Here is a 26366-nt window from a genome sequence, read left to right on the forward strand (position 1 = left end):
TGGGTGGCATCTTCCATTCAATCCTCTATTAGATGGAGCTAGCTTAACTCCTGACTGCCATGCAACTGTGTGCTGGAAAGAGAATAGGGGGAAAAGAAGGTGCAAAGAAGAGGGAGCACTGGATCATACAAAGTCAAGTACATACTGTCATAAGTTCTCCACCTCTAAGGAAGTTCTGTAGATAGTCACCCAAGTTCTTTCTGGAAGTTTGGGATTCAGTGATAGCAGACTGACCTCTCTATTGAATCTGGTGTTCTCCCACAGACCTGGACATATCACTGCCAAGAGCTTGCCTAGACTACAGATATTTTCTGGTGGGCTGTGTCCTAGCATTGACGTCACTTATTTTCAAGCCTGTTATTCTCCTAATTTAGAGTTGTTCTTGAGAATGGTACCAATTTTTTTTTCATCTGCTTCAAAGAAGCCCAGATACCACAAACACAAATAAAGGACTGACCCAGCTATTTCAGGATCATCATAAATCTCTAGTAAGACAAACCCCAACAACTTCATAGTACACCATTTAAATGAGAATATGGTGAATAACTACATTTTATGAGAAAGAAAATGATTATCTGTTAGAAATGTGTAGACAGGATACTCATCATGTGGCTGCATTATAGTTTTATAGAAATGTCAAGACTCTTTTTTTTTTTTTTTTTAAATAAAGTGAGCTGCCTGCCAGAGTGTCAAATTGAAGTAAACAAGCACATCTCACCTCACATGGGTCTGTCAGGTTCATGGTGAAGCATAAACCTAAAATCAACACTAAACTGTCATGCTACCAGGACGTGTCAGCCTTCTTTTCGGGGGAGATGGGGTTGGTCAGCAGTATTGATGCAAACAGGACGGAGGGGGAAGGGAGGAAAGAGACGTGTCGCAGGTCTGGTCTATACTGGAATTTACAATGGTACAGCTACCTATCTCAGGGCGTGAAAAATCCACACCCCTGAAAGGACATAGCTATCCCGACCTAACCACCAGTGTAGACAGTGCTAGTTCGATGGAATAATTCTTTCTTCAACTAGCTTCTGCCTCTTGGGGAGGTGGATTACCCATACCAATGGGAGAACCCCTCCTGTCAGTGTAGGTCGTGTCTACACTGAAGCATTACAGTGGTGCAGCTGTGTTGCTGTAGCATTTTAAGTGTAGACATACCCTTACCAACTTCCACCCTACAGCTAAAATCTGACAGCTCTTATGCCTGGGCCCTTAAAATGAAATGGCTCTTCACCTTCTCCTAAAACACGATGTACTGCCAATACGGCTCTTCACCACTTAATACAGGATCAAACCATTCTCTGTGTCTCCCGCCATCTGTTCAGTTGGTGTCAGTCAACTCTTGGGCTGCTGTAGCCAGCAAAGCCTGCAGGGGGAGGAAGAAGCACAGATATTCACACTTCCTCCTCCTGCCCTGAAACAGGCCCCTCTTCTCCACTGTGGATGAGGTTACGGGCAGCATAAGTCTGGTGAGCGGGAGAGAGAAGGAAGGGCACCTGGGGAAGAGAATCTCAGTGTGTGGCAAGAATCTGGGGAGGAGAAGTGAAAGAAAATGAGAGCAGGCTTGTCTTTTTCTGCCAATAGAGGCTTGTCTTTTTCTGTCTTTTTTTTCTGCTTTTTCAGAGCAACTCCTCCATAGAACAGAGAAACTCTAGGAATATCCCCACACTGAATTTTCCCCAAACCATTCCAGTGGGGATGATGCTGACCTCTGTCCCCAAAGAAGGAGCTTTCCAGCCCAGAAACCAGCAAGTCTACAAAAGGCTGGGGCATCCAAAGATGGCCCTGCTCCTCCACAGCAGTTCTAGTATCCCTGGCTCCTTGGCAGTTCCTAATGGAGCTGTACTACTAGGGCCTCTACTAGCAAATTGCGGCTTCTCAAGAAACACAACACAGGGTCTTCACAGAGAGTATGTCTACACTGCAATTAGACACCACGGCTGGCCTGTGCCATCTGACTGGGGATCAGGCTGAAGAGCTGGTTCATTCCAGCATAGACTTCCGGGCTTGGGCTAGAGTCCAGGCTCTAGGACCCTGCAAGGTTACAGGGTCCCAGAGCTTGGGAGTCAGCCTGAGCCCGTAAGTCTTCTCTGCAATTAAACAGCCCCGCAGCCCAAGCCTGAGTCAGCTGGCACAGGTCAGCTGTAGGGTTTTAATTGCAATGTAGACATACCCAGAGAGGATATCAACAACCTGGAGCTGTACTGTCCTTCCTACTACCTGGGTGAGGCAGTTAGGGAGATCAAGATAAACGTCTCCTTCTTTCCACCAAATCACATTGTCCTGAGGACAAGGACAGGGAATATTCAGTCTTGCGCCAATGACAAGATTAAGGTCTGATACCTATCAACCCATCAAATCTAGAAAAAGGAGTTTTTATGCCACTGGAAGGAGAGTTTCCAGCTTCCCACTTGGACACACAGCATTTGCTTCTCTGGCAGGTCTCAGGGTACTGGGACTTAAGAGCTGTGGCATATTTATGTACAGAAAAGCACATTTTAAAAAGTGTTTCAGATGTATTTTGTTTTTTTTCTCCCTCTGAGCCCTGCACTGTTGGATTCCAGCTGGCCAAGACATTTAGCTTTCAGGTGGAAGGATGCAATCAAATTTTCAAAAAATCTCTTAAAACACTGGTAAAATAGTAATCCTGTAAAATGTAGCATATCCGGAATGGATGATAGTGAAGTGTAAAGGATTTTTATCTGCATGAGTTTGGAATAGGGTGACCAGATGTCCCGATGTTATAGAGAGAGTCCGATACTTGGGGCTTTTTTTTTTTTAAATATGGGCTCTTATTACCTCCCACCCCCATCCCGATTTTTCACACTTGCTATCTGGGCACCCTAGTTTGGAATGAACAGCATAAGTCATTTATAACATTGCTATTCTCAAGTAATATGACCATCTCAAACCCATGCCAATAAAACCTTCACAGAACACCTTTATGTAGTTTCCCTCCCATATATGTTTACACATATGCATATATGCACATATGTGGGTGTTTACAGACAAATACATTATGGAGTGGCAGAAAACTCTACTTAGCTAAGTACAACCATTTTCCATTGTAAAGACCCTTTTAGCAACTCCAATAACTGATTTTAAAAACTGATGTGGCTTAAAAGTTGCCATATTTATTCTGAGATGAAGAGAGACATTTTCTGCAAAGTGAGAAGGAGATTCACACTATTTCTGAGTTACAGATAATTTTAAAAAATTCTTAAACTGAAATGCTGATATTTGTCTTAACACATTTGTCTTTTTCTAGCATAACAATAGCATGATACATGTAATTTGCTTTTTTTTTTAAAAAAAGGAAAAAGCTATGTAGTGTTGATATTTAATCAACAGCATTTAATTTGAGTCAGAATTCAGGTGGTTGCGTGAATTTCTTTGACATGACAAGAATGTAGTTTAGTTATTAGGTGGACAGCGTAAGATGTCCCTAACAACTCATTTCTTTGCTTTTAAATGTTCTGAGTTTCATAAGTGAGGTGATAAGTAACTACACTTTTCACCTAATAAACTTATTTTTAAATGAAGTTTTTTTGTTTGAGATTAAAATGTGCTTGAGTTTTCTTCTAAGCACCAAATCCTACATCACAGCTCTATGCTTAAATTAAGAAAAATCTCAAAGTGAGGGACTAGGAAATCCAATTAAATTGTATAGGTTATAATAGGCCTAACCTGGAAAGGATTTAAGAAATGGTTTTAGGAAGGCATGAGTAATTAGCAATTTAAGGTTTAGTTTCCTAATTAATATTTGGGTATTACCAAAGGACCTCATCTACACTATTTTGACTTTGTTCTTCAACCAATCAAGATACATAGTCACTCCTCAATTTACCACTCCAGACTCAAAACTTCCCAAGATGTTTCCCAGATCTAATTCTAACTTCCTTTATTAGTAATGGATTAGAGGTGATGCAAACCCACAAGAGAAGAAAAAATCACACCAAGTTTTTTAAAGCAGCAGCTGCATATTAGCGTCATGCTGTTTTTTTAGTTCTTTTCTGCAATATGAACACATATTGCATTCCACCTTCAAGTGCTTTTCTGAAACATTTATGTGTCAGAACACAGCAAAATGCGTCAACTGCATTTTAAATTAGTAGTAAGTATGGAAAGCATGCAGTTTAAGTTGTTTAAAGCAACCCTCTGAGCATAAGACAACTTACTCTGCGTCATCAGACACAGCAGTTCTGGGGCCGAATCTACAAGACCAAATATAAAATTAGATGGTTGGTAAAAACAGTATCAATTGCAATTAAAGCAACACAGCTGGGCAATTTTCATGTGAACTCCAAACTTCTTCATCAATCAAGTGGGCTGAAAAAGAAACATGCCCCTCATGAGGTTATACAAACAACAAATGAGACTTACCCAATCATATCAAGGAAACGATGTAGAAACAAAACCATTTTTTCCAAAATATAAAACTGGTGAAATAAATTGTGAAATTGTTTGTAGAAAGTAGCTCCTGATGGAGACTATGGTATTAGATTAACTGTTGTATTAGCCAGAGGTACATGCAATTAATCTTGATATAACTCTATTGAAACATTCCATAATACAGTGTTCAGAATCATCAATACTGAAAACAGGTAAAACAAGCATCATGCACAGTGAGTGAGCCACAATATTCCACGTTTTTTCACAAGAGAAAAAAAGTCATCCTTTGAATTCAAACACACCATATGCCAGTGTTATTCACAAAAGTGCATAGTTTGCTATTAGACTCATGCATATGACATGTGTATTTCTTTTGAATATGGAAGAATATCCAGAACACTAATCAGCACCATTACCAGCTTCAATTTCTATTCAAGAAAAAGCAAACTATACAAATCTAAAGTTGCCACACATTTCAGTATCTTGCTTTTTCTGGAAACTCCAGACAGAACTTCTTCCAAATCTTTTTGACAAGCCTTTTTTGCATTTTATACTTTCAATAATCAAACATTTTCTTCCATTCACTATAGAAAAGAAATCAACGCTCCACTTGCAACTATTTTATTTGTTTCAAAAGAGTACAGTACTGACACACAGTGTTTGCAGGCCACCCTAAAATAAGCCAGGCAAGTGCAAAACCTAAATTCTGTAGTGTGCACACACTCTTAACAGGACACAGAGGGCTGCACAACACAAACTGTGATTCACTCTGTAAGAAGCTCACGTTTGCAGTTGTTCGTCTCTGGATGACACCACTTTTTTGTTTCTCTCAGGAACTTTCTGAAGCTGTGAAGTTTGATCTGGGTGAATTTGATCAAGACTATGACTACTCATGTGAATAGTGGAAGCCACATCTTGTCCTGTATCAGGGAGATGTTGTCTTTCTTGCTCTTTTTCTTCTCTGTGTTGAGGCTGCATTGCCAGTCTCTGAGGACTGTTAGCACAGATTCGTGGACATTTTTCATGGTTGATTGAGCCAGTGGTGGTGCTAAGAAAGCAATTTAAAATTTTAGTTTGTAATTATGAGAAATGGTTTATTATATACACGTATCTGACATACAGTCAGATGAACCAGTAAGTAACAAATGGATAGAATTTCACAAGCTAAATGTATTAGGGGCACGCACAGTGGAATTTTGATAGTGAGGTAAGAGCTTGTATTTCTGCTCCCCCAACCTAGAAGGAATGTCAGCCCTCTTTGTTTCATCCAAAGATGTAAACCAGAAGTACCACAGTTTATTTTAACTAAGCTACACCAGCACTAGGTTTTTTCAACCTCAAATTACTCTGTCTCCACTCAGGGGACAAGCCTTTCCCATCGTAGCTAGATATAGGACTACGGAAATGGGCTCTTAGGATAGAATCTGGACAATGATGCAGCCATCATTTTTTTTTTACTCGTGTGTATCTTTTCCTTTTCAACCACAAACTTTGCATTTCAACCACCATCCAGAAGCTGAACAGCAAGATCCCTTCAAAGCTCAGTTTGCAGCTAAGCTTGATTGTCAGCAGGTATAACTATTGTCACCCACACGACTAACCCTCCACTCCTCCTATGCAGCCCTATCCATCGGGAGCAATGTGCTTACAGGCACCACAGCCTGATTAGAAGGGATCTAGTCCCAGAGTCAACATTTTCTGCTTGGTGGTTGATACCAAGCCAGCCCTGCGCAGCTACCTAATTTATTGAATATAAGCTATCCTCCTCAAATCAGTATGGACTTTCCTGGTTCTCTTGATGGAAAACATGTGTTTAATTATATCTAGATAAATTATAATTAATTATTATTAGTGTATTCCTAGGCTATAGTAATTACCAGCCTGGATCAGATCAGTGATCCATCTAGTCCAGTATCCTGTCTCCAACAGTAGTCAGTTCCAGGTGTTTTATAGGAAAATGCAAGAATCCTGGAAGAACCAATCTACCCGGGGCGGGGCAGTTTCTGCTTAAACTCCTCAGTTAGGGGTTGGTTATGTCCTGAAATATGAGGGTTTCTATAAATAACCCTATCTAGTGTAACTGTGGATATATTTTGGAAACAGAAGGTTATAACATAACTATTATGTTTCAGTGAAACATGAGACTCGCCTCTAAGATGCAATTATAGTGAGGAAAGAAACTATTGGAACAAAATAACTTTACCTCTTCACTTTCTTTTCAGGCTTTACAAGTTCCTTAGTTCTCTCCGGGCTACTCTGCTGCTTTGAAAAAGGAACTGGAAGGAACTGTTTAACACTTGGTCCAGGCTGCTTTAGAAAAGCTCCAGTTCTTCTTGCCATCATGTCATCTCTTCTTGGATCTGGAATTCTCACTTGGTGTTTTGTCCCACCCCTACTTTGGTCATGATCTTTCAGTTTCTCATGGCTCTCATCCCGTGTCACATTGCAGCCCACGGAGGCAGGTGAAACTGTTCCATGATGTTGTTCCATTGTGCAGTTCAAGGGCAAACTGCTGCTGAGGCAATTTTGGGTACCATTACTCAGAAGACCATTGAAAAAGATGGAAAACTAACATTTTTAGTAGCAGCAGCACAGGAACAGTGAACAAGAGGCAACTATGGTGAACAGCAGGACATATGCTATTCTTTTAAGCAAACGAGGAATTCAGTTTTTTTATACAGCCCATATTTACAGGTAAGCAATTACTCATTTAGAAGCCTGAATAAAATCTGGATGAAGAACTATGGGTTGTCCAAAACCCCCCTCCAAAAAGATGAATAACCAGGTTCATGCTAAACTGCAATTAACAATCCAAGTCATTACGTGTAATGAAGAAAACAAGCTGTTTCATGTTCACAGGATGCATTCTTGTAAGTGATTTCATGAGATGAATACATGCCACAATTGGATACGAAATGAGTAAAATGCATCCTAGCTTCTCTCTCTCTCTCTTTTTTTTTTAAAAGGAGTAGGACAACATTACAGACTGACCCAGTTAGCGTTACACGCAAAGCAAGCAGAAAGCTCTGGTTTTTGGCTTCCATTCTCTGACCTTTCTGCTTTCTGTGGAGTCTTCAAGTCTCTCTTATGAATTACTTCTTTCTGTTGCTGCAGCGGATGATGGGCAACTGACATGGGAGAATATGGCATACAAACCGGGCTAGTCTGCCTCTGAAAGGTTCCCATCCTTCTAGTCATCATATCATCTCTCCGACTGTTTGGTGAACTCCCATCAAGCTCTTCCTCCCTGCTTTCATGCCATTCACTCACTCTGCGTGGAGTTTGGTTCTGAGAGACAATACAGGCAGCCAACTGGATTCCTTGGCAATATTCATCTGTACCTGACCCTGCTACTTCACTAGTAATACAAGATTATTGAGAGCAAGGGGGAAAAGAGGAGACGGATAATGAAAAATTAGTCCACGGTGAAGTGAAACATATGAAAGTGGTAAGAAGAGAGATCCATTTCATTTTTATATCTAATTTTACTAACATTTTAGAATAAATGAACTTAGTTGACTGAACAATTTGCTAGTGGTGTCAACTAGCAGTTTCTTGCTATGATGACAGGCTGAATGATTAGGGAAACTGAAGCCAATTAAATGTAAATCCTGGTCAAAGTGTGTAACTTCTTAGCACTGTAAGTCTTTCCTAGTTAAATGGCAGAAACACAGTCACATAACCGGTACAGCTCACTTGTAACAGGCATACTTCAGAAGATTTCAGAGGTCTTCAAGGGGAAACAAAAATGAGTATTGCCAGAACCTGGAGTGAAAGCTGCACTACAACTTCAAATACATAAGCAGCCTATGAAACAAAGCCCTTGGAATGCAAAAAAGAAGCAGGCATAGCTAATAAGATTCCTAATGAAACTAGTGATTTGATACCAATCAGAAATTCAAGTGTGACTCTCGGAATAAGTTTGCACAACGTTGCTCTGCATGACTCTCTCTCTCTCTCTCTCTCTCTCTTTTAGATTCTGTGAAGGCATCAGATAATTTATTACAGCTCCAAAAATGCTGAACCAGCCTGTGTGCATAAGGAGCTCCTAACTACATCCTGCCATCCTTCCCCATGCAAATCAGCATCCTGCAAGAAGCAGCTTCATTTTGGATTCAGTAATCTGTTTCCTAGACAACGACATTAAATACTGTGACAGGGTCAGGCCAGATGGCTATAGGAGAGTAATAGAAGACAGCTATATTAGCCCCAGGCTAAGTAGGTCCCTTTTCCCTGGGTAAGGTAACAGGGAAAGTTCCAGAACAATCAGGAACCTTCTGGAGACAATTAAGACAGGCTGATTAGAACACCTGCAGCCAATCAAGAAGCTGCTAGAATTAATTAAGGCAAGCTAATCAGGCACCTGGGTTTTAAAAAAGGAGCTCACTTCAGTTTGTGGTGTGCGTGTGAGGAGCTGGGAGCAAGAGGCACTAAGAGCTGAGAGTGAGAACCTTGACTGTTGGAGAACTGAGGTGTACAAGCATTATCAGACACCAGGAGGAAGGTCCTATGGTGAGGATAAAGAAGGTGTTGGCAGGAGGCCATGGGGAAGTAGCCCAAGGAGTTGTAGCTGTCGCACAGCTGTTCCAGGGGGCACTCTAGACAGCTGCATTCCACAGGGCCCTGGGCTGGAACCCGGAGTAGAGGGCGGGCCTGGGTTCCCCCCAAATCCTCCCAACTCCTGATCAGACACAGGACTCGTCGACCTGAACTGTGAATTCAGAAAAACGGCCAAGCTGAGGGCTGCCGTGAAGCTCCAAGGTGAGCAAATCCGCAAGACCCACCAAGGTAGCGCAGGAACTTTGTCACAATACCTGGAATCATTTTGTGGCCTGGAGACTTCATTATTATGTCCAATGGTAGTGAGGCTGCAGGCAGTGGCAGATGCAAAGGTTTCATGGAAAGTCTGTGTCTCAGCACTTTCCCTCCCAGTCTCCTCTGTGATTTCACTGTTGGATGTGGCCCTGGCAATACTAAGCTTCTCCCATTTCTGTTGGTCAATCTCAGTCACTGGCCCAAAGTGCACAAACCTCTGCTTGGGGCTAGAAGCCTTTTTGTATGCTCTGGCTTTGCGGCTAGCAAAATCATCACGAACAGCTGCTTCCATTGCAATTTCAGCAGATGGTTCAAGATCCTGGGAGCGTTTGAGGTTTTCTTCACTAGTCAGGACCAGAAACAAAAGGAATCAAAGGAAGTTACAAGACAAAAGAAAAACCAAGAACAAAAATCACAAATAGCCTAGCAAACATCTTAGTGTACACTGAGGGTCTTAGATCCAAAGCCAGAGCATACGGAAGGAGGTGAACTGTCCATACGGGCTGAAAGCCAAGAGATAGCATAATTCCTCCAGAGAAACTGTGGGATGCTTGCTCTCTGGTAGCCCCTCCTACTTTTTAGGAGTGTAGTATAGGACACAAATACACCCTAGGCACAAGATGTGGATCTACAGCCACATCCAAATCTAATCAGACATGTCCCCATGTGCTGTTGGCCAGTGCTAGCAGACCCCTGTTATTCTCAGGGAATACAGATGGACATTTAATAGCTGCTTCCTGCAGTGAAGCATTAGGTGTTTCCTATGCCTTCTCCTTAATACAACACCACAAAAAAACCCCCATAAATTGGCCCTGAAATATTGTGGTGTGAACAGTGAAGCCAAGGATGAAAATGGAATATGAACTCCTTCAAATTTAAGTGGGGGTTTGAAACAAAACCCAGAATCCTTGCCTAACCTTAACCATTCAGGTTATAAGTTGAGTCTCAATTGCAGAAGGAGGATATTTTGGATGTGGCCAAAATGTGAACTGAGTTTGCAGGATGTTGGCATCATCACACTCAAAGTTCAACCCTATCACAAATCTAGATGAGTGTTGCATCTCTAGTTTGAGCATGTCTGCAGTAGTTTACAACTTTCCACTCATAAGTAGTACTATATACCACTATTGCTTCTAGGAGATCAAAGGACAGTTAGTGTGGTGGCTTATATTAGGACTGAAATCACCCAATAACCAAGCCAATTAAAAGAATGCCTGTATAGATGACTAAATTTGGCTAGAAAATGGAATGCCTACCACTAGGTAGGTGAGGGGTTGCTATACTTTGCTGGAGGAGTTCCAAATCACCTGCTTCAGAGTACCTGCTGTGTTAGTCTGTATCCGTAAAAAGAAAAGGAGTACTTGTGACCTTAGTCTCTAAGGTGCCACAAGTACTCCTTTTCTTTTTACAAATCACTTGCATGCATTAGTAAGGTGCTTGGACTTATTTTGCATATTTGTTAAGCTCTGGTTTTGTATTTAAAGAACCATTTTCAACACCGCACTATTCAAGTAAAAAAAAAAAAGCCACTTGAGACATTCAAGTAATATTAACTCATATTTCCCACACTGCCATTCCAGCTTCATCCATGACCCTGTAAAACTACATACCTGAGCTCCTCAGACACTTTCAGTCTGTCCCACGTCTCCAAATCTGCTTGTGTTATAGAAGCTTTCACAAACACTGGAGACTCTTGTTGCTGGGTAAGGTTACTTTGAATCTTTCGTTTAGCTAGGTCATCTCTTTGAATATCAGGCACTTTCACCTGCTCTTCCTTCTCCGACTCGGGATCCTGAGACTGCAGGAATGGGTTTTCTTTATGTGTAACAATTTGCCTCGCTGATGCCATATGTACCTGGTTTGCTCTAATTTAATGCACATTACAAAGCAGCAAAAAAAAGCCATTTTGGGGAGTTAGACAATGATAAGTGGAATGTCAATAATGGCAGTTCAGAGTATAAGAACAAACTGAAACGATGAATAAAATAGAAAGGTTGGGGTTTCTTTGAGCAAGCATGCAATCAGTTGAAACTGGGACTGTTTCATGTAGACTACCCTGTGAATTCTAATGAGACACTTTCATTGGATGATTATAGTTTTGAGTTTAACCCAAACAAGTACATCTGGAATCACTGCAACAGTGTTTAGTTCAGTAATGAGGTTCATTCTGATAGGTTATGATGTCCAACTCTCATACTATTAAAGTTATTGTAATTATTGCAAGTTTCATTCCTGAATGTACCAGGGCTGGAGAATTATTATTTTTAAACCATTATAATGTCTATGACCTTTGCAAGATTCCAAATTCTAGAATTCTAATGTGGTATATTCTCCAGATGCCCTTCCAAGACATTACTCACATGTCAGAATGCTTACTATGAATGTCAATGTGCCAGATTGTTACTGACTGGAAGGAACATTTTATAAAACTGAAAACAACATGAACTTATTTAAAAAAAAGCTCGGAATGTCTCAGTTGTAGGTAGACAGATGCTAACGATAGGCTTGCTTAATGTTACCTGTATTAGTTCAAATTTAGGATTAAATATAAATCTGGAGATCTAGTGTGAAAACCCACAAATGACAAAATAGACTAATATAAAATAAATATTTGTATTTTGTTCCATTTTTTCATTAGTGGGTTTTTACACTAGACCTCCAGATCTATATTTCTTTTATATACACCCCCCATGCTATCTAAAAATGCCTCATGTAATATCAACAAACAAAAGCAGATATGCTTATGTTCTACAGAAGATGGTTGCTTAACAGAAGTGTCTATAGCATAGTTAACTTTTCTGACACCGAGTATAGCACTGGATTGGAGAGTTATTAACTTGGAACCAATCTGTCTATTTCCAAAATAATGTTAAACAAATTCTGCCACTAATTACATGGTCCCATATCCCATTTAGTTCACAGAGTGCTGTACATGTATAACCTAGCAGAGGATTTGGCCCTTTCTTTACACAGATTCAAAGAATAGTGTTAAATTTAAAACCATATATAAAAAAACAAACATTTCCTTATTTATATCACAAATTTTCATTAGTTTATTGAATTTACTCTCTTTAGATTTTACATTCTAAAATTTACTTTTCACTATTTATATTCATTGCCGGACTTCTCTCGCTTTGGACACTGAAAATATGCAGTGTGCTTTCCTTTTTTTAACTGTAAGTTTCTAATCAGTTTCACTGTCCAGTTCTCAGGTTCTAGTGCAATTCTACAATCTCTCAACTGAAAACATTAGAGTTTTTTTTATAAAAAGAAATTTTCCATTACAATTTTTAAAAATAATGGAGAATTTGTATGGATATTTATTTATCCATTATTGAACTTTTGGGCCAGATTTGTCTTAGCTACCAAATAACAGTAGTTCACATAGAATTAAATATTACAATAGACAGAGAAAGATAGTATGCACACCTGGCATATTCCTGTTTTTCCTTCTGTGATGGCTTTTTAACACCTTCCAGTTTACCTTTATCTTTATTTGTACAGGGCCCAACTAAAAACTGGTTAAATGACACTGTAAGTTTGGGCTGATTCAGTCTTGCTCTCCGGGCTGCAAAGTCATCCTTTTCTAGATCAGGAACTCTGCACACGGCTTCATCTTCTGATCCAGAATCCTTCCCTTGATAATGCATCATAGAGGGTTTCTCCTTGTGAAGGATGACGTCTGGGGTAGGTTCACTATCTTCACATATTTGCTTTTGACTGACACAGAGCAAAATTAAATGGAGTTCCAGATTTTGTAAGAGGAAAAATGCCAACATTCATTTCCAGGCCATAAAATAAGTGCTGTTAGTCAGATGTGCTCAAAGCAGCTGTTAGTTTAGATGAGGCCTTCATTTATTTGTTTAGGGCACAATCCTGCAGACCCTCCGCGAGGAAAGCTCTCATAGAAGTCAACTGTAGTTCCAAACATGAACAGTTAGAAGGATCAGGCCTTTACGCTATTATTTTAGCCATGGATGGAAACAGACTCCAATTTATACATTCAGTGGTGACATTATTCTTAGACACTTTTATACTAAAGCTATTTTCATTTACCTAAACTACCAAGCTCGTTTCTGATCATTACTGTGGAATCCTCAGATACCTAGAATTCACCACCTAAACAAGACTGCCCATTTTTCTGTACCCTGGGCAATCATTAAGACTGGTCCTTTCCCCTTCCCCCCACTCCACCCACCACACTTTAATTTTTCCCCTTTTTCAAAAGAAATTATCTGCTTCTTGCTTTACAAGCAAGCAGAAATGAGCCCCTCTCTCTCTAGACTCGGTGGATTTTGAAGGATAATATCAATGTTTATGTTTAAGCATTTTTTCAATTTTTATCAATTTTAATCTTCACAGTTGTGGGAAATTATGGGGGTGTCAGATAATGGAGAGTGTCAGGCAATAAATTCTTAATTACAGTAGACACAGATTCAAAAAGTTAACATTTTATAACCATTAAAACACAAACTGCCAACCTCACATGTCAAAATATACAAAATCCTTAAATCACTTGAATCAAACTCGAACAAGTTCTCAAGCAATTTTCTTACTTTGCCTCTCTAAATTTTGATGATCATCAATGGAAATATTTTCATCTGTTTTTGTGTGTACAGTGAAATAGATACTTACCAATAAAAATCTAACCCTTCCAAGCATGTCTTATGAAACACAATGTTGTGTTTTAGTGGTCCATTAATACCTGCATCCTGGAGACGGTGCCTTCAGTCACCTAAGACCAATACTGATGTACTAATAATGTGGCAATATGGCTCTTGATTTTGGACACCAGAAAAATGTTATTTCTAAATTATGCAATATGCTCATACAATTTGAGTCACTTTTTACAAGAGAAGATAATGAAGAATAATTTACATACTTCTATCCCCACTGGAAAAAAATATCAAAAGCTTATTTTTCTAGAAATCACTAGAAAACTAGACATGAAGACTTGAGTGTTGCAAGATAGGTCAATATAGTAATATTACTAGGTTCAAATATCATGCCTCTTATTTTTCATACTGCACACCTTCTAAGTCAGAAAATATGGTAAAGTGAAGACACTAAAATAATGGCAACAGCTCAAGAGTCCACACATTCCCCCCCCCCCATTTTACAATAGTTAAAATTGTTTATTGTAATTTTTTTAAATTTAAGTTTTCTGAGCATTGCAAACCCATCTTTATCTCCAACTATCTATAGCCCCAGCTGCCCTTTCAGCAAAATGTTAACAGTCCCAATTTAGATTTTAAAACAAAGATGTAATAGAAAGTTTGTGTCCATCAGGCCACAGAATACCACTGAAAAGTCAGCCAGGCATAGGACCATGAATGCAGGGAAGCAGTTAAAACTGCCTTTCTTTTCCTTGAGATGCTACTAGGTGTCCAAGTCACTTTCAGTTTTGCATCTATTTGTTGGCACAGAGTTACTGTGCTTCTAGTTATATTGGTAATATTATGCAGTATTTCAGTCCTTCAAATCCAAGGCCACTCAGTGGGCAGTGATCTTCCAAATTCAGTTTTATAATTCCAACAAAAGTTTGGAGGAATCAGTTATAGTTTTATGCATCATAGATGATTCACATACTTGTTTAAAAAGCAGATGCTCTTCACCTTCCTGTGATTATGAATAGTTTAGTATGTCAGTAGATCAAGACTGTTTAGTATGTTTATTTAAGGAAGCTAATGTAGCATCAACTAAAAGTCATCAATGGTTTTATGCACTGTTGGGGTGAGAGCAGTTCTTGCCTTTGTGAAGTAACAGAGTTCAAAGTTCGTTCAAAGAGCATTTTGTGCCCCATTAGGCACTTCCAGCATGGACATGCAACAGGAAATGCCACATTTAGCTCTTTTTATATTGTGTTTTATGGATTAACAATGAACACAAAGGTGGTGGAATCTATCTAGATATCCATGGCACTTATAAGGCTTCATTGTTGTAGTATCTGAGCACCTCACGATCTCTAATGCATTTATCCTTAGTACCAGTGTGAGGTAAAGTATTTTGCAGATAGGGAACTGAGGGACAAAAATACTGAATGACATGCCCAAGGTCACACAGAAAGTATGGTGGAGTAGGGACTGAACACAGAGGTCTCCTAAAATCCTAGTTTACTCGCTAGTACCCTAATCGCTGGACCTTCCACTTTAAGGAAAAATTGAAATTCCTCAGGAGAGTACATTTTGATTGGTAACATTCTGAAGGCTACTCAAGTGTCAGATTGTTTCCACCAATTTCAGACCAGTGAAGGGAATGAAAAAATACCACCACCTAGCCAAAAGCATGCTGTATACCTCATGGGAGGGAGATGTTTAGTCAAATGGGAGGCATTTAGCAATCCAAGTATTTAATGAATGCACAGTATGAGAAGATGTGAAAGTAATATAAACATGGTTTTACTGCCACAAGCTTGGCACGATTACATTACTCATGGGTGACAGAGCCATGTGAGCTATGTAGGTTTTCCCAAAGGAGCAACAATACAATTTATACTACATTACAATATCACAATTTATTTTTGGGCTGCATGGGTAGAGGAAAGTTCTTTGTATTTAAATGCTGTTATCTTCCTTTAGATACTACAGAAGCAGCAATGGGTGAAGTGGAATTATACTCACAAGTGCATAATAAAATAAATTTATACCATGCCTTGCGAAATGCAGGAGTCCCCATAACATTTATTACGACCACCTCTATCAGTGGTATTTTAAATGTTCGGACGGAACCCAAATTCCAGTCAAGGGGTCTCACTGAGGGTCCCTCCAACTTAACCCACCTCATTTTCTTCCCTCCATCAGTCTCCCTGAATTATTTTCAGATAAAGAAGTAAGCCCTTGTTGGGGGATCCAGAAGCAGTATTTTCAGAAAATGATTTCCAATGTACATACCATTTGGTAAAAACTGGGAATTCCCAGACAAAAAGTTTGATTGCACCCCAGAAGGGAGGATGGGCAAAGAAAACCCACCACCCAATTGTTACGGAATGCCTCCAGCTCCTCATGCCTCACCTCCAGCTCTCCCCCTCAATCCAGACGGACTTTAGAAAGTCAGGTCCCTGCCCCAAAGAGTTTACAATATAAAAAGACAGACAGACCGACCAATACACAAAAGGGTACAAGGTGTAAGTGAAATGGTCAAGGTGTTTGGCCACATTTTGATATCACAATTTATCATTATCTACAGGATCATAAGCTCCTTGGGGCAGGGACTGTCCAGCACGTTGGGTCCTGGTCCATGACTAGGGCTCCTAGGTGCTCGGGTAATACAAATAAATAGTAATAGGCTGTGAATGAGCAACACATTTAAATACTTGCTTAAGTGCTAGCTAGACTGGGGCCAGGTATCCCCAATGCCCTCCAGGTTTGACATTAATGAGGTAATATCTTGTAGGTATCACAGTGGATTTGGATCATCAGAGGACTGGAATATGGAAAGGCTGGTGCCTTGCATACCAGCTCAGAAAGAGTTTTCATGGGTAAAAAATAGTGTGGAAAAAAACCAGAGTTGTGGGAGAAACATGTAGGCTGGCAACATGGGCAGAGCAGAAGGGATGGGGGGATGTGATACATGAAGGGGGGCGGGGGAAGAGAGTAGCTCCCTTTGATGGACATCCAGCTTGCCAGTTAGTTGTAAAATCCCTCTTGGTCTGTTCTCTGCTTGCTTTACCTGTAAAGGGTTAACAAGCCCACAGGTAAAAGAAAAGGAGTGGGCACCTGGCCAAAAGAGCCAATGGGAAGGTAAAACTTTTTGAAATTGGGAAAGAAACTTTCTCTTTCTCTGTTGTTCTCTAGGCTGCAGGGACGGAGCAGCAATGCTGTGTAAGGCTTGAACCAGGTATGAAAATTATTGAACCAGAAGAAATTATTTGGATAGGGAATGTTTAGACAGACACAATCAGGTTTATTTTTTATTTTGGCTTGTGGATCTCCTTTGTGCTAACCCCTGATGCTTTTGTTTGCTTGTAACCTTTAAGCTGAACCCCCCGAAAAGCTAGTTTGGGTGCTTAATTTTTGGAATTGTTTCTTTTAAGATCTAGCAAAAAGGCTAAGTTCCAGATGTAATTTTTTCCTTTTTGTTTTTAATAAAATTGACCTTTTTAAAAAAACAGGATTTTTGGTGTCCTAAGAGGTTTGTGCGTGTTCAATTAGCTGGTAGCCACAGCTAATTTCCTTAGTTTTCTTTCTCAGCTCTTCCCCGGCCGGGGGGGGGGGCAAAGAGGGGGGGAATGAAAGGGCTTAAGGGTACCCCACAGGAAGGAATTCCCAAGTGCTCCTTCCTGGGTTCAAAGGGTTTTTTTGGTTTGATTTGGTTTGGTTTTGCATTTGGGTGGTAGCAGCGTTTACCAAGCCAAGGTCAGAGAAAAGCTGTAACCTTGGGAGTGTAATACAAGCCTGGAGTGGCAAGTATTAATTTTTAAAATCCTTGCTGGCCCCCACTTCTGCACTCAGAGTGACAGAGTGGGGATTCAGCCTTGACAGGGGAAAAGCAAAGAGAAACCAGAATAGGTAAGTACTGAGGAGCAGAGTTATGTAGGTCCTTGAATGATAGGACAAGAATCTTGAACTTGATGTAGAGGAGAAAGGAGAGCCAATGGAGGAAGGGGAGTCAAAGGAGTGATTCAAAGATGGGGCAACAGTGAACAGAAAGATGACAAAGTCGACCCCTCTCCCTTGCTTTACCCTGAAGTCTGTGCCATCTCTCCTCCTTCTCCATTCTCCCTTTCCCACTCACACTTGCTGTAACAAATTTCTCCCTATAGCTCTGCACCTTCATTCCCCTTTCTCCTGCCTCACTAGGCCCAAAGATCTTCTCCCAGTGTTAAGAGGGAAACTGCAGCAAGACTGAGCTTCTCCTGCAAGCTTGGTTCTTTGCACCTCATCTGTTTAGCTGGTATAGAGAGTCATTAGTTCCTCTGAACACCCATGCTGCGATCTGTAGAAATTGCACCTGGTTGACAAGTTAGAGAGCTTCTTCTGGTGGGAGCAGGGAACAAAAATCACTAATTATTGTTGTTCCTCTTTCCTCCTGCCAAAGTAGCACAAAGGCACTTTGTGAAAGGAGGAGATCAGAATCCCTGCTGAACCATATGCTTGTCTACATGTGCATCTGTCTTGGAGATTAAAATCAGTAAATCAAAGCAAGATTGGAGCAGGGGGCTGACAGCCAAAGGTTGTAAGTATCCTCCAAAAATAATACATGGACTATAAATATTGTTTGTTACACCTTGGATTGCCAAATACAATACTATTGTCTTGGACTCAGATATGCTTGCATTATTATCCTTCTGGTTTATGAACTACTGACCGACGGCCTGCAATTAACTGAGGCAGGATGAGGCTGTGATTTATGACTGATCACAAATTCTTTTTATTAGTATTTTGGCTCATGTCCAAGGGTAGCACTTAGTTTGTCTGTTACCTTGTATAGCTCTTCAGTGCCTTGGCTAATACATGCATTGGTTATGATGTGTATTACTGATATACAAAACGTATGTTATTGCTTGTAATAAGACAGCATACCTTTAGAACAATAAAACAAGACTGAAGCAGAAAATACACACACATACTTACTTTGATTTGATTATTTAACTGCATTTGACAAGTCCATCCATTATCAGACTTTTGAAATAATGAAAGGGAAATAACCAACTTAAGTAAAACCAAAAAACAAACAATGCCGGTGAAATGATGAATAAATATGGCCATTCTGTGCATAGCTATAGTCAAAGAATGACTGCTGAACTATATCGACATGCTTTACTTGGTGCAGGTGTTAACAAGCAATGCATTTTTATAGTTCCTGTCTTTAAAATAAAATACATCCTTTAATATAATTATTAAAAATACTAAACACTTATATTTTTAAGTGTGATTCAGCCACTTGTCCCTGAAATGTTCCATCACTAAGAAGAGTATTAAAGAATTTCTAGAACCGTTGTCCAAACAAGGAATCACGTCGTAAAACAGGTTTGGGTTTTTTTGTGAACGTAAGATGGTATAAAATGGAAGATTTACAAGCTTAAAAATGTTCTTGGTAGTTTTTGTTTCTTGAACTTCGTTTCCATCCAAGTTAGGGCGTAGCACTATTACTAATTGCAGCAAAACACATTTAACACCATCTAGCTTTGCAATGCGTGATTACCATGTCACAAGCTTTTCCATACCTAAACCTTTTCTAATATCTAATTAGTTGCAAGTGAATCAGCAGAAAATGCAAGTGCTTAGTAGATCTGATTTTTTTTTTGGTTATGAGAAGTGAAGTAATGGCAGAATGAGACAAACCCACACACTCGCAAAATTTGAAATGTGAAGCGTGCACAATATCACACACTTTTGAGCTAACCTGCCATAGCGTTGTGCTGCTGGCATGACCTTAATACCAGCTTGTTCAAGCCTTCTTAACTTTCTGATCTCCTCTGCATCTTTGTCTTTACACTTGTGCCCTGAAGTTTCTTTGGCACTACCTGAAGGAAACTGACCTATGGTCTCTCCTTTATTTTGATTCAAATCTACTTGACTTTTACTGGGGTTTGTCCTGGAAGCCATGCATCCCACCTGCTCCTCTTCATGTCGTCTTGGTGCCTCACTTTGTTCTTCTTCTATGGTTTCAGGGTGGTTTTTGCTATTGAGTTATACAAGGTAGTTTACTGTACAGTACACTGCATTCTTTATACATTTTGCTTGATACTAACATTTGAAACAATATTTTGATGAATGGCACAGAAGCCTAATCATACTATCTAGTGCAGGCTATTCTGAAACCAAATTAAAACAAAACACCTGATGTAAAATCTGGGAAATCTTAGAGCACATTTATGTACTAAACTAAATTTATGTAACTGATGCACAATAGATATATTTTCAGAATTCAAGAACAGAAAGATGGTAACTATTTTGACTAATATATATCACATAAAGACTTTTATTCACTGAAAATGAAGCATCTCTTGAAAACTGACTCTCGTCATCAAGGACCACATTAGAGCAACAAACTGTACTTTTGACAGTTATTTTAATATTTAAACATGGCATTTAAATAAACGAATATTTTGTCAAACACTTCAGTTTTAAACAGTTAATGTGTACTGCAACACTGAATAATTCACAGCCAACATTGTACTGCACAGTGAACAACACTGACGTCAGGATAACTACCTAAGTCTTGTATTACCTGACTTTCCACTCATGAGACTATTGCTCTTCTGTTGGTTGAAACAATAGGGTAAAAATCTATCAGTTAGTTCTAAGTAAGATCTATTTTGCCCATTTTACAAAGCACTGTGTACTTTTAAAGGTCATGACTTGTTAAAGGTTAAAAAATAACATCACTGGAGGGACAAAGCCTTACCGGAAAGGCTTCTCTCCTCCAAGTGGTGAAGTAGCAGTACTCCAGCTCTTCCGGTACTCCTCTCGTTCAGCTTTCTTTTTCCGAAGAGGAGCTGGTATATAGGCAGTCTGGTTACTCTTATTCGGGAGATACTGGTTAAAAGGCACAACTGATTTAGGTTCGCCATACGACGTCCGCCTTGCAGACATATCATCTTTTTTCACGTCTGGCATCTTTCGGTGTGGCAAGTCAGACTCAGAGTCACTGCCTCTCCCTATTGAGAAATAAGAAAAAAGGGTAATTTTACCCTAACTTGTCAAAATGAAAACAAAATCCTTACTTAAAAATACAACAGTATTTTATAATAATGGGCCAAAATACTACAGTTTACTACAGCATCTTCAGACATTTCTTTAAAAATTATTTTTTTTTAATAAGGAAGACAACCCCTGTTGAAATAACACTTGCCATAGAAAGTTCAAACACACACAGCTAATTATAGTGGATTTATATTCCTATTTTAAATCAATCAGTGAAATACTGGCCACACTCCCTATAGTGGTAACAAATAGAAGTCTATTCCAGTGGCCTACCTTCTGCAGCCAAAAAAACAAAACTAATCTAATTCAAGAAAAAGTTCACAGCAAGTTACATTTTCAAAGGCTTGATCAGTTGCCCAAAGTGATGGGTCAGTTTTACTCCAGTATCCAATGATATAACCCAGCGGTATAAACCCAAACTCAAGTTTACCTGACCTCAAGCTTGATCCTGGGTCTGCCACATCCCAACCCTAACCACAAGGCTACTGGTTATTCTGGGGCCAGGTTCAGTGCGGGGTCTGTGTCATAGAATCATAGAATCATAGAATATCAGGGTTGGAAGGGACCCCAGAAGGTCATCTAGTCCAACCCCCTGCTCAAAGCAGGACCAATTCCCAGTTAAATCATCCCAGCCAGGGCTTTGTCAAGCCTGACCTTAAAAACCTCTAAGGAAGGAGATTCTACCACCTCCCTAGGTAACTCATTCCAGTGTTTCACCACCCTCTTAGTGAAAAAGTTTTTCCTAATATCCAATCGAAACCTCCCCCACTGCAACTTGAGACCATTACTCCTCGTTCTGTCATCTGCTACCACTGAGAACAGTCTAGAGCCATCCTCTTTGGAACCCCCTTTCAGGTAGTTGAAAGCAGCTATCAAATCCCCCCTCATTCTTCTCTTCTGCAGGCTAAACAATCCCAGTTCCCTCAGCCTCTCCTCATAAGTCATGTGTTCCAGTCCCCTAATCATTTTTGTTGCCCTTCGCTGGACTCTCTCCAATTTATCCACATCCTTCTTGAAGTGTGGGGCCCAAAACTGGACACAGTACTCCAGATGAGGCCTCACCAATGTCGAATAGAGGGGGATGATCACATCCCTCGATCTGCTTGCTATGCCCCTACTTATACATCCCAAAATGCCATTGGCCTTCTTGGCAACAAGGGCACACTGCTGACTCATATCCAGCTTCTCGTCCACTGTCACCCCTAGGTCCTTTTCCGCAGAACTGCTGCCTAGCCATTCGGTCCCTAGTCCCTCTCACTGTAATCCATCCTGGACCTGAGACACCTTTCCTGCTGAAAGTTTCAATGAAACTGGCATGTTCCAACAATAATTTTCAGTTTTGACAAATCTGCATTTTTCAACAAATAAACGTTATGCCAAAAAATTCCCAACCAGCTTTACTTTCTACAGGAATAGGCACATGCCATCTCTTTTCAGAATTATGCTAGGCCAATTTAGATGCCCACAGGCTAGGCATGACTTTGGGCAATTGTAAACCAAGAGACTCAGGGCATGTCTACACCGCAGCCCTACGTCAACCTATGTTAGGTCAACTTACAGCCACTGCAGTAATTACTGTGGTGGGTGATGTCCACATTTCCCTTCTTCTGTTGGTGGTGCGCATCCTCACCAGGAGTGCTTCCACCAACTGAAGAGGGGCAGTGTGGGGGACTGAAAGCCCTCCATGTAGGCCCTCCCCCCCCGCCCCGGTTTCTTACCTCACTGCTCCTGGCTGGGAGTGGAGGGGGCAGCTGCCCGGGCTTCTTGCCTCCCTGATCAGGGAGTGCGGAGCCTCTGGGCAGCAGCCCAGCTGGGAGCAGGGGACAGCCCGGCTCTACAGGCCCAGTTTTCTTGAGAAGACAGCCAACAGCCAATGTAAATAATGCAGTGTCTACACAGACACTGCATCACCTTAAGTGCACCAACATAAGCCTTACACCTTTCATGGAGGTGGTGTTATTATGTCAGTGTAGTAAGGCACTTAAATTGGTGGGACAAAGGCTGTAGTGCAGGGGTGGGCAAACTTTTTGGCCCGAGGGCCACATCTGGGAATAGAAATTGTATGGCAGGCCATGAATGCTCACAAAATTGGGGTTGGGGTGCGGAAGGGAGTGAGAGCTCTGGTTGGGGGTGTGGACTCTGGGGTGGGGCTGGGGATGAGGAGTTTGGGGTGTAGGAGGGTGTTTTGGGCTGGGAACGAGGAGTTTAGAGGGCGGGAGAGGGGCCAGGGCTGGGGCAGAGGGTTGGGTTGCGGGAAGGGTTGCAGGCTCCGCCTGGGGGTGTGGGATCTGGGGTGGGGCTGGAGATGAGGAGTTTGGGATACAGGAGGGTGCTCTGGCCTAGGATCGAGGGGTTCAGAGGGCAGGAGGGGGATCAGGGCTGGGGCCGGGGGTTGGGGCATGGGGAGAGGCTCAGGGGTGCAGGCTACGGGTGGCACTTACTTCAAGTGGCTCCCGGAAGCAGCAGCATGTCCCTTCTCCGGCTCCTAAACGGAGGCATGGTCAGGCAGCTCTGCACTCTGCCCCATCCACAGGCACCACCCCTGCAGCTCCCATTGGCGTGCCAGTGGGGGTCATTGGAGCAGGTAGGAGCCAGAGGGAGGCCATCCTCCTGCTTCCGGGAGCCGCGTGGAGCAGCCCCCAACCCTGCTGTCTGGATGGAGCACCAGAGCAAAGCAAGCCCCAGACCCCACGCCAGAGCTCGAGGGCTGATTTAAAATGGCCCGCGGGCTGTAGTTTGCCCACCCCTGCTGTAGGCTGTACATGGACATAATTAGGTCAACATAAGCTGCCTTATGTTGACTTAACTGTAGGCTAGACCAGGCCTCAGGTAATTTAATCAGTCCTCCTCCACTGGCTCTTGCGTCAATTACTTCAGTACAAAAGAACAGGAGCAGAAACTTAAGTCAAAGAGAAAAGGGTAAGGAGATAGAGAATTTGGAAATAGGAGAGAAGGAAGGGAAAGGCAGAAGTGGATGGGTCAGAATAATAGATAGTTTGGGGGATATTTTTTGGTGAAGAATGGGAACAAGCAATGGAAAAATCAGAGCTTTGGGGTGTGTGGGAAGAGACAAGAAGCAAACAACAACGTTAAACAAAGCTGGGTGGCTGTTCCTGTGAATTAAACCTACCAATTTGCTTTGCTAGTATTCATGACCCCTTTTTTTAAAATCACATTCGCAGACAACACTAAGTGAACAAGATTTTAATGGCAAGAGTTTTCCTAGAAAACAAAAGAATCACAAACACCACACAACTATTATTTATAAGAGAGTTCGCAGTAGAAGTACTGTCAGTCATCTGGAAAAGCTCTTTCATAGCCAAACAATAGATTATTGGCAAAATTATGTGTATTTACTACAGGGAACAGAAACAAAAACTCACACAATTTGGGTAAACGATCATACTGTATTTGCATAATCTAGCTCAACAATTAAGGATAACAAAGTCATAAACATCATGAGGAGCTTGTGGATAATTCAAAGAGAAAAGGAGCTTAAGTATGTCAGGAATGCTGTCTGCAAAGGACAGTTAATTCTGCTGCAATGCCGAATGTGTTTGCTTGGAGATGAACGAGGAAAGGGGAAGAGACCAGAGTCAGGAAGGACCATTAGACACACTACTGGAATCAGCCAGTCAGCTGCATTCAGAACATGCTTTTTTGCCAGGTGCTTTTTGCATGGGGCAGTTTTAGGTTAGTGGGAATTAGCATATGAATGCTCGCTAGTAACATATTAATGGAGCATTAGCATTTGTCAGCATGACACGTGGGGACGTGGCCATGGAATCCTAAATGTCAGAGTGGCGCTGAGTCTTGACAACTGCTTTATTTTTAGGTTGAGCAGGGCCACAACACAGGAATCAGCAGAGGAGGAGGTGCTTTAGTGCTTACTCTTATGCCATACTCTAATTTTACTCCAGTGGTTGGTTCTGTCCTGCATGCAGATGAGTCCTGAAAAAACAGACCCCGACCCACCAGCAGAGGCGCATGATGGTAGAAAGAATGCAAGCAATTCCTCCACATCCTCTCCTTGGTTGCTTCTAGGACTGGGGGTCCAGGTCTACAAGCATCACCATGTCTAGGTGACAGCATGTCAGGAGACAAAGGGCCTGTTTAACTTTCAATGATTTTTCCTGTCCGTTGTTTTGAGCTTAAATCTGCAATAAGCACTCAGCCTTGACCCCTATTTATAAAATTAATTTGCAGTCATCTTTGTGCTTTCTAGCAGCCCAAGATGGGAGCAAGAGGCAGCAGATCCTACCAGCCTGACCAGTATTCCCTGTTCCTACTGACATATAAAGCAGTGGTTCAAGGGACCTCTCTAGCTGCATGAAGGGAACAAGCAGCATGTCTAGGGCCACAGATGGCCAAGTAAGGGATTTTATTTATTTGTGTGCAAGGGGTAGCTGTACCCTTATGTCTGTCAGTCTGTCTATAGTTCTACTATAAAATTTAAAAGACTACTAAATATTCTTCTCTGCTTCTTCTTGCAGAGTCCAGTGCCTGGGTGAGGACATCAAGTCAACTCCCAAATGGAGATGCTAACCATAGGCCCTGTTAGTGCAACTGCTTACTGGTTCTAATTAACATGTTTTAATGGTGTAAGAACTGACTGCCAGCTTTAACCAGCACAGAGTTTCCAATACCACAGGGAATCTCAGCTGGCCAGTTAGGGTCAGAACCATTTAGGGTCAGAACCAATTTCTTTTGTGCTGCCCAAGAGGAGTGAAGGGACTGGATCTTACCTCAGAATCTGCCCCCCTTCCCCTTTTTCTATAAACGAACATTATTATTTTTAATAGTGAGGATGATTGAATAGAAATGATGGATTTGGAGAACATACTATCCCCGCAATTACATCATGCTTATCACAGAAGTAACTGAGCAGATGGCCTAGAGCATTCTGTGAGGAAGGCTCAAGAAAATGCATTTCTGTCCTAGAAGCTTTGAGCTGGAATCAAGCTTAAGACAAGCTCTAAGTCAACTTCCTAGAGGACACTTGCGCATATTCACAGTACCCCATACTGACACAAATGGACACATACAGAGAGCAAAGACTGAAGCAGCAGCCATGCTGAAGGTCAGGAGCTACATGCCCTGGCTGAGGGGTGTGTGTGTGTGCAAGGACAACTATCAAGTCACTCAGTTTCTTAAATGCTGAATACCTTGTCAAGAATTGCCATAACTGTATTTTCATAAGACTGCACTTCAAAACTCCCCTAGGTATCAACAATTTCCAAGAGGTTTCCTTTTTCTCTTAGACAACTAGTTTAATTGAAAAAAATCAAATGCCATATAATATTTCCCCCCTTTTGCATTCTTAGTTCTTGCTTCAGCCTAGCTTATGAGCTGATGTGTGTCTGCACACTGTGTCTGCTACCCTGTAACCCAGAGAAAAACCATGTCATAAATTACACTTGTATGGTATAACTCATTTTACGATACTACATTATAGTAACTGAGGTAGACTTCAAATAAATTGCTGGCAAAATTATCTAAAGACCCAAGAAA

The 26366-nt window shown here is 41.1% G+C and overlaps 1 protein-coding gene across 22 annotated transcripts in view; it reads right to left on the reverse strand.

Annotated features, from left to right (window-relative positions):
• The window catches only part of LIMCH1 (LIM and calponin homology domains 1), a 339019-nt gene that overhangs the window by 79013 nt on the left and 233640 nt on the right, over positions 1-26366 (reverse strand). For 7 of the 22 annotated variants that reach the window (XM_073342172.2, XM_073342170.2, XM_073342181.2 and 4 more), the window contains 2 exons: positions 20557-20809; positions 4179-4214 (listed from right to left, as the gene is read on the reverse strand). In XM_073342172.2, the coding sequence (XP_073198273.1) occupies positions 4179-4214; positions 20557-20809 (289 nt within the window). Of the gene's footprint in view, positions 1-4178; positions 4215-5176; positions 5441-6595; positions 6905-7383; positions 7751-9206; positions 9552-10817; positions 11073-12636; positions 13369-20556; positions 20810-26366 lie in introns of those variants that run through there. The other 15 variants (XR_012158684.2, XR_012158683.2, XM_073342175.2 and 12 more) reach the window with 8 other exon arrangements.

This window comes from Lepidochelys kempii, chromosome 4, assembly GCF_965140285.1.
Source record: "Lepidochelys kempii isolate rLepKem1 chromosome 4, rLepKem1.hap1, whole genome shotgun sequence".
Lineage (NCBI taxonomy): Eukaryota > Metazoa > Chordata > Testudines > Cheloniidae > Lepidochelys > Lepidochelys kempii.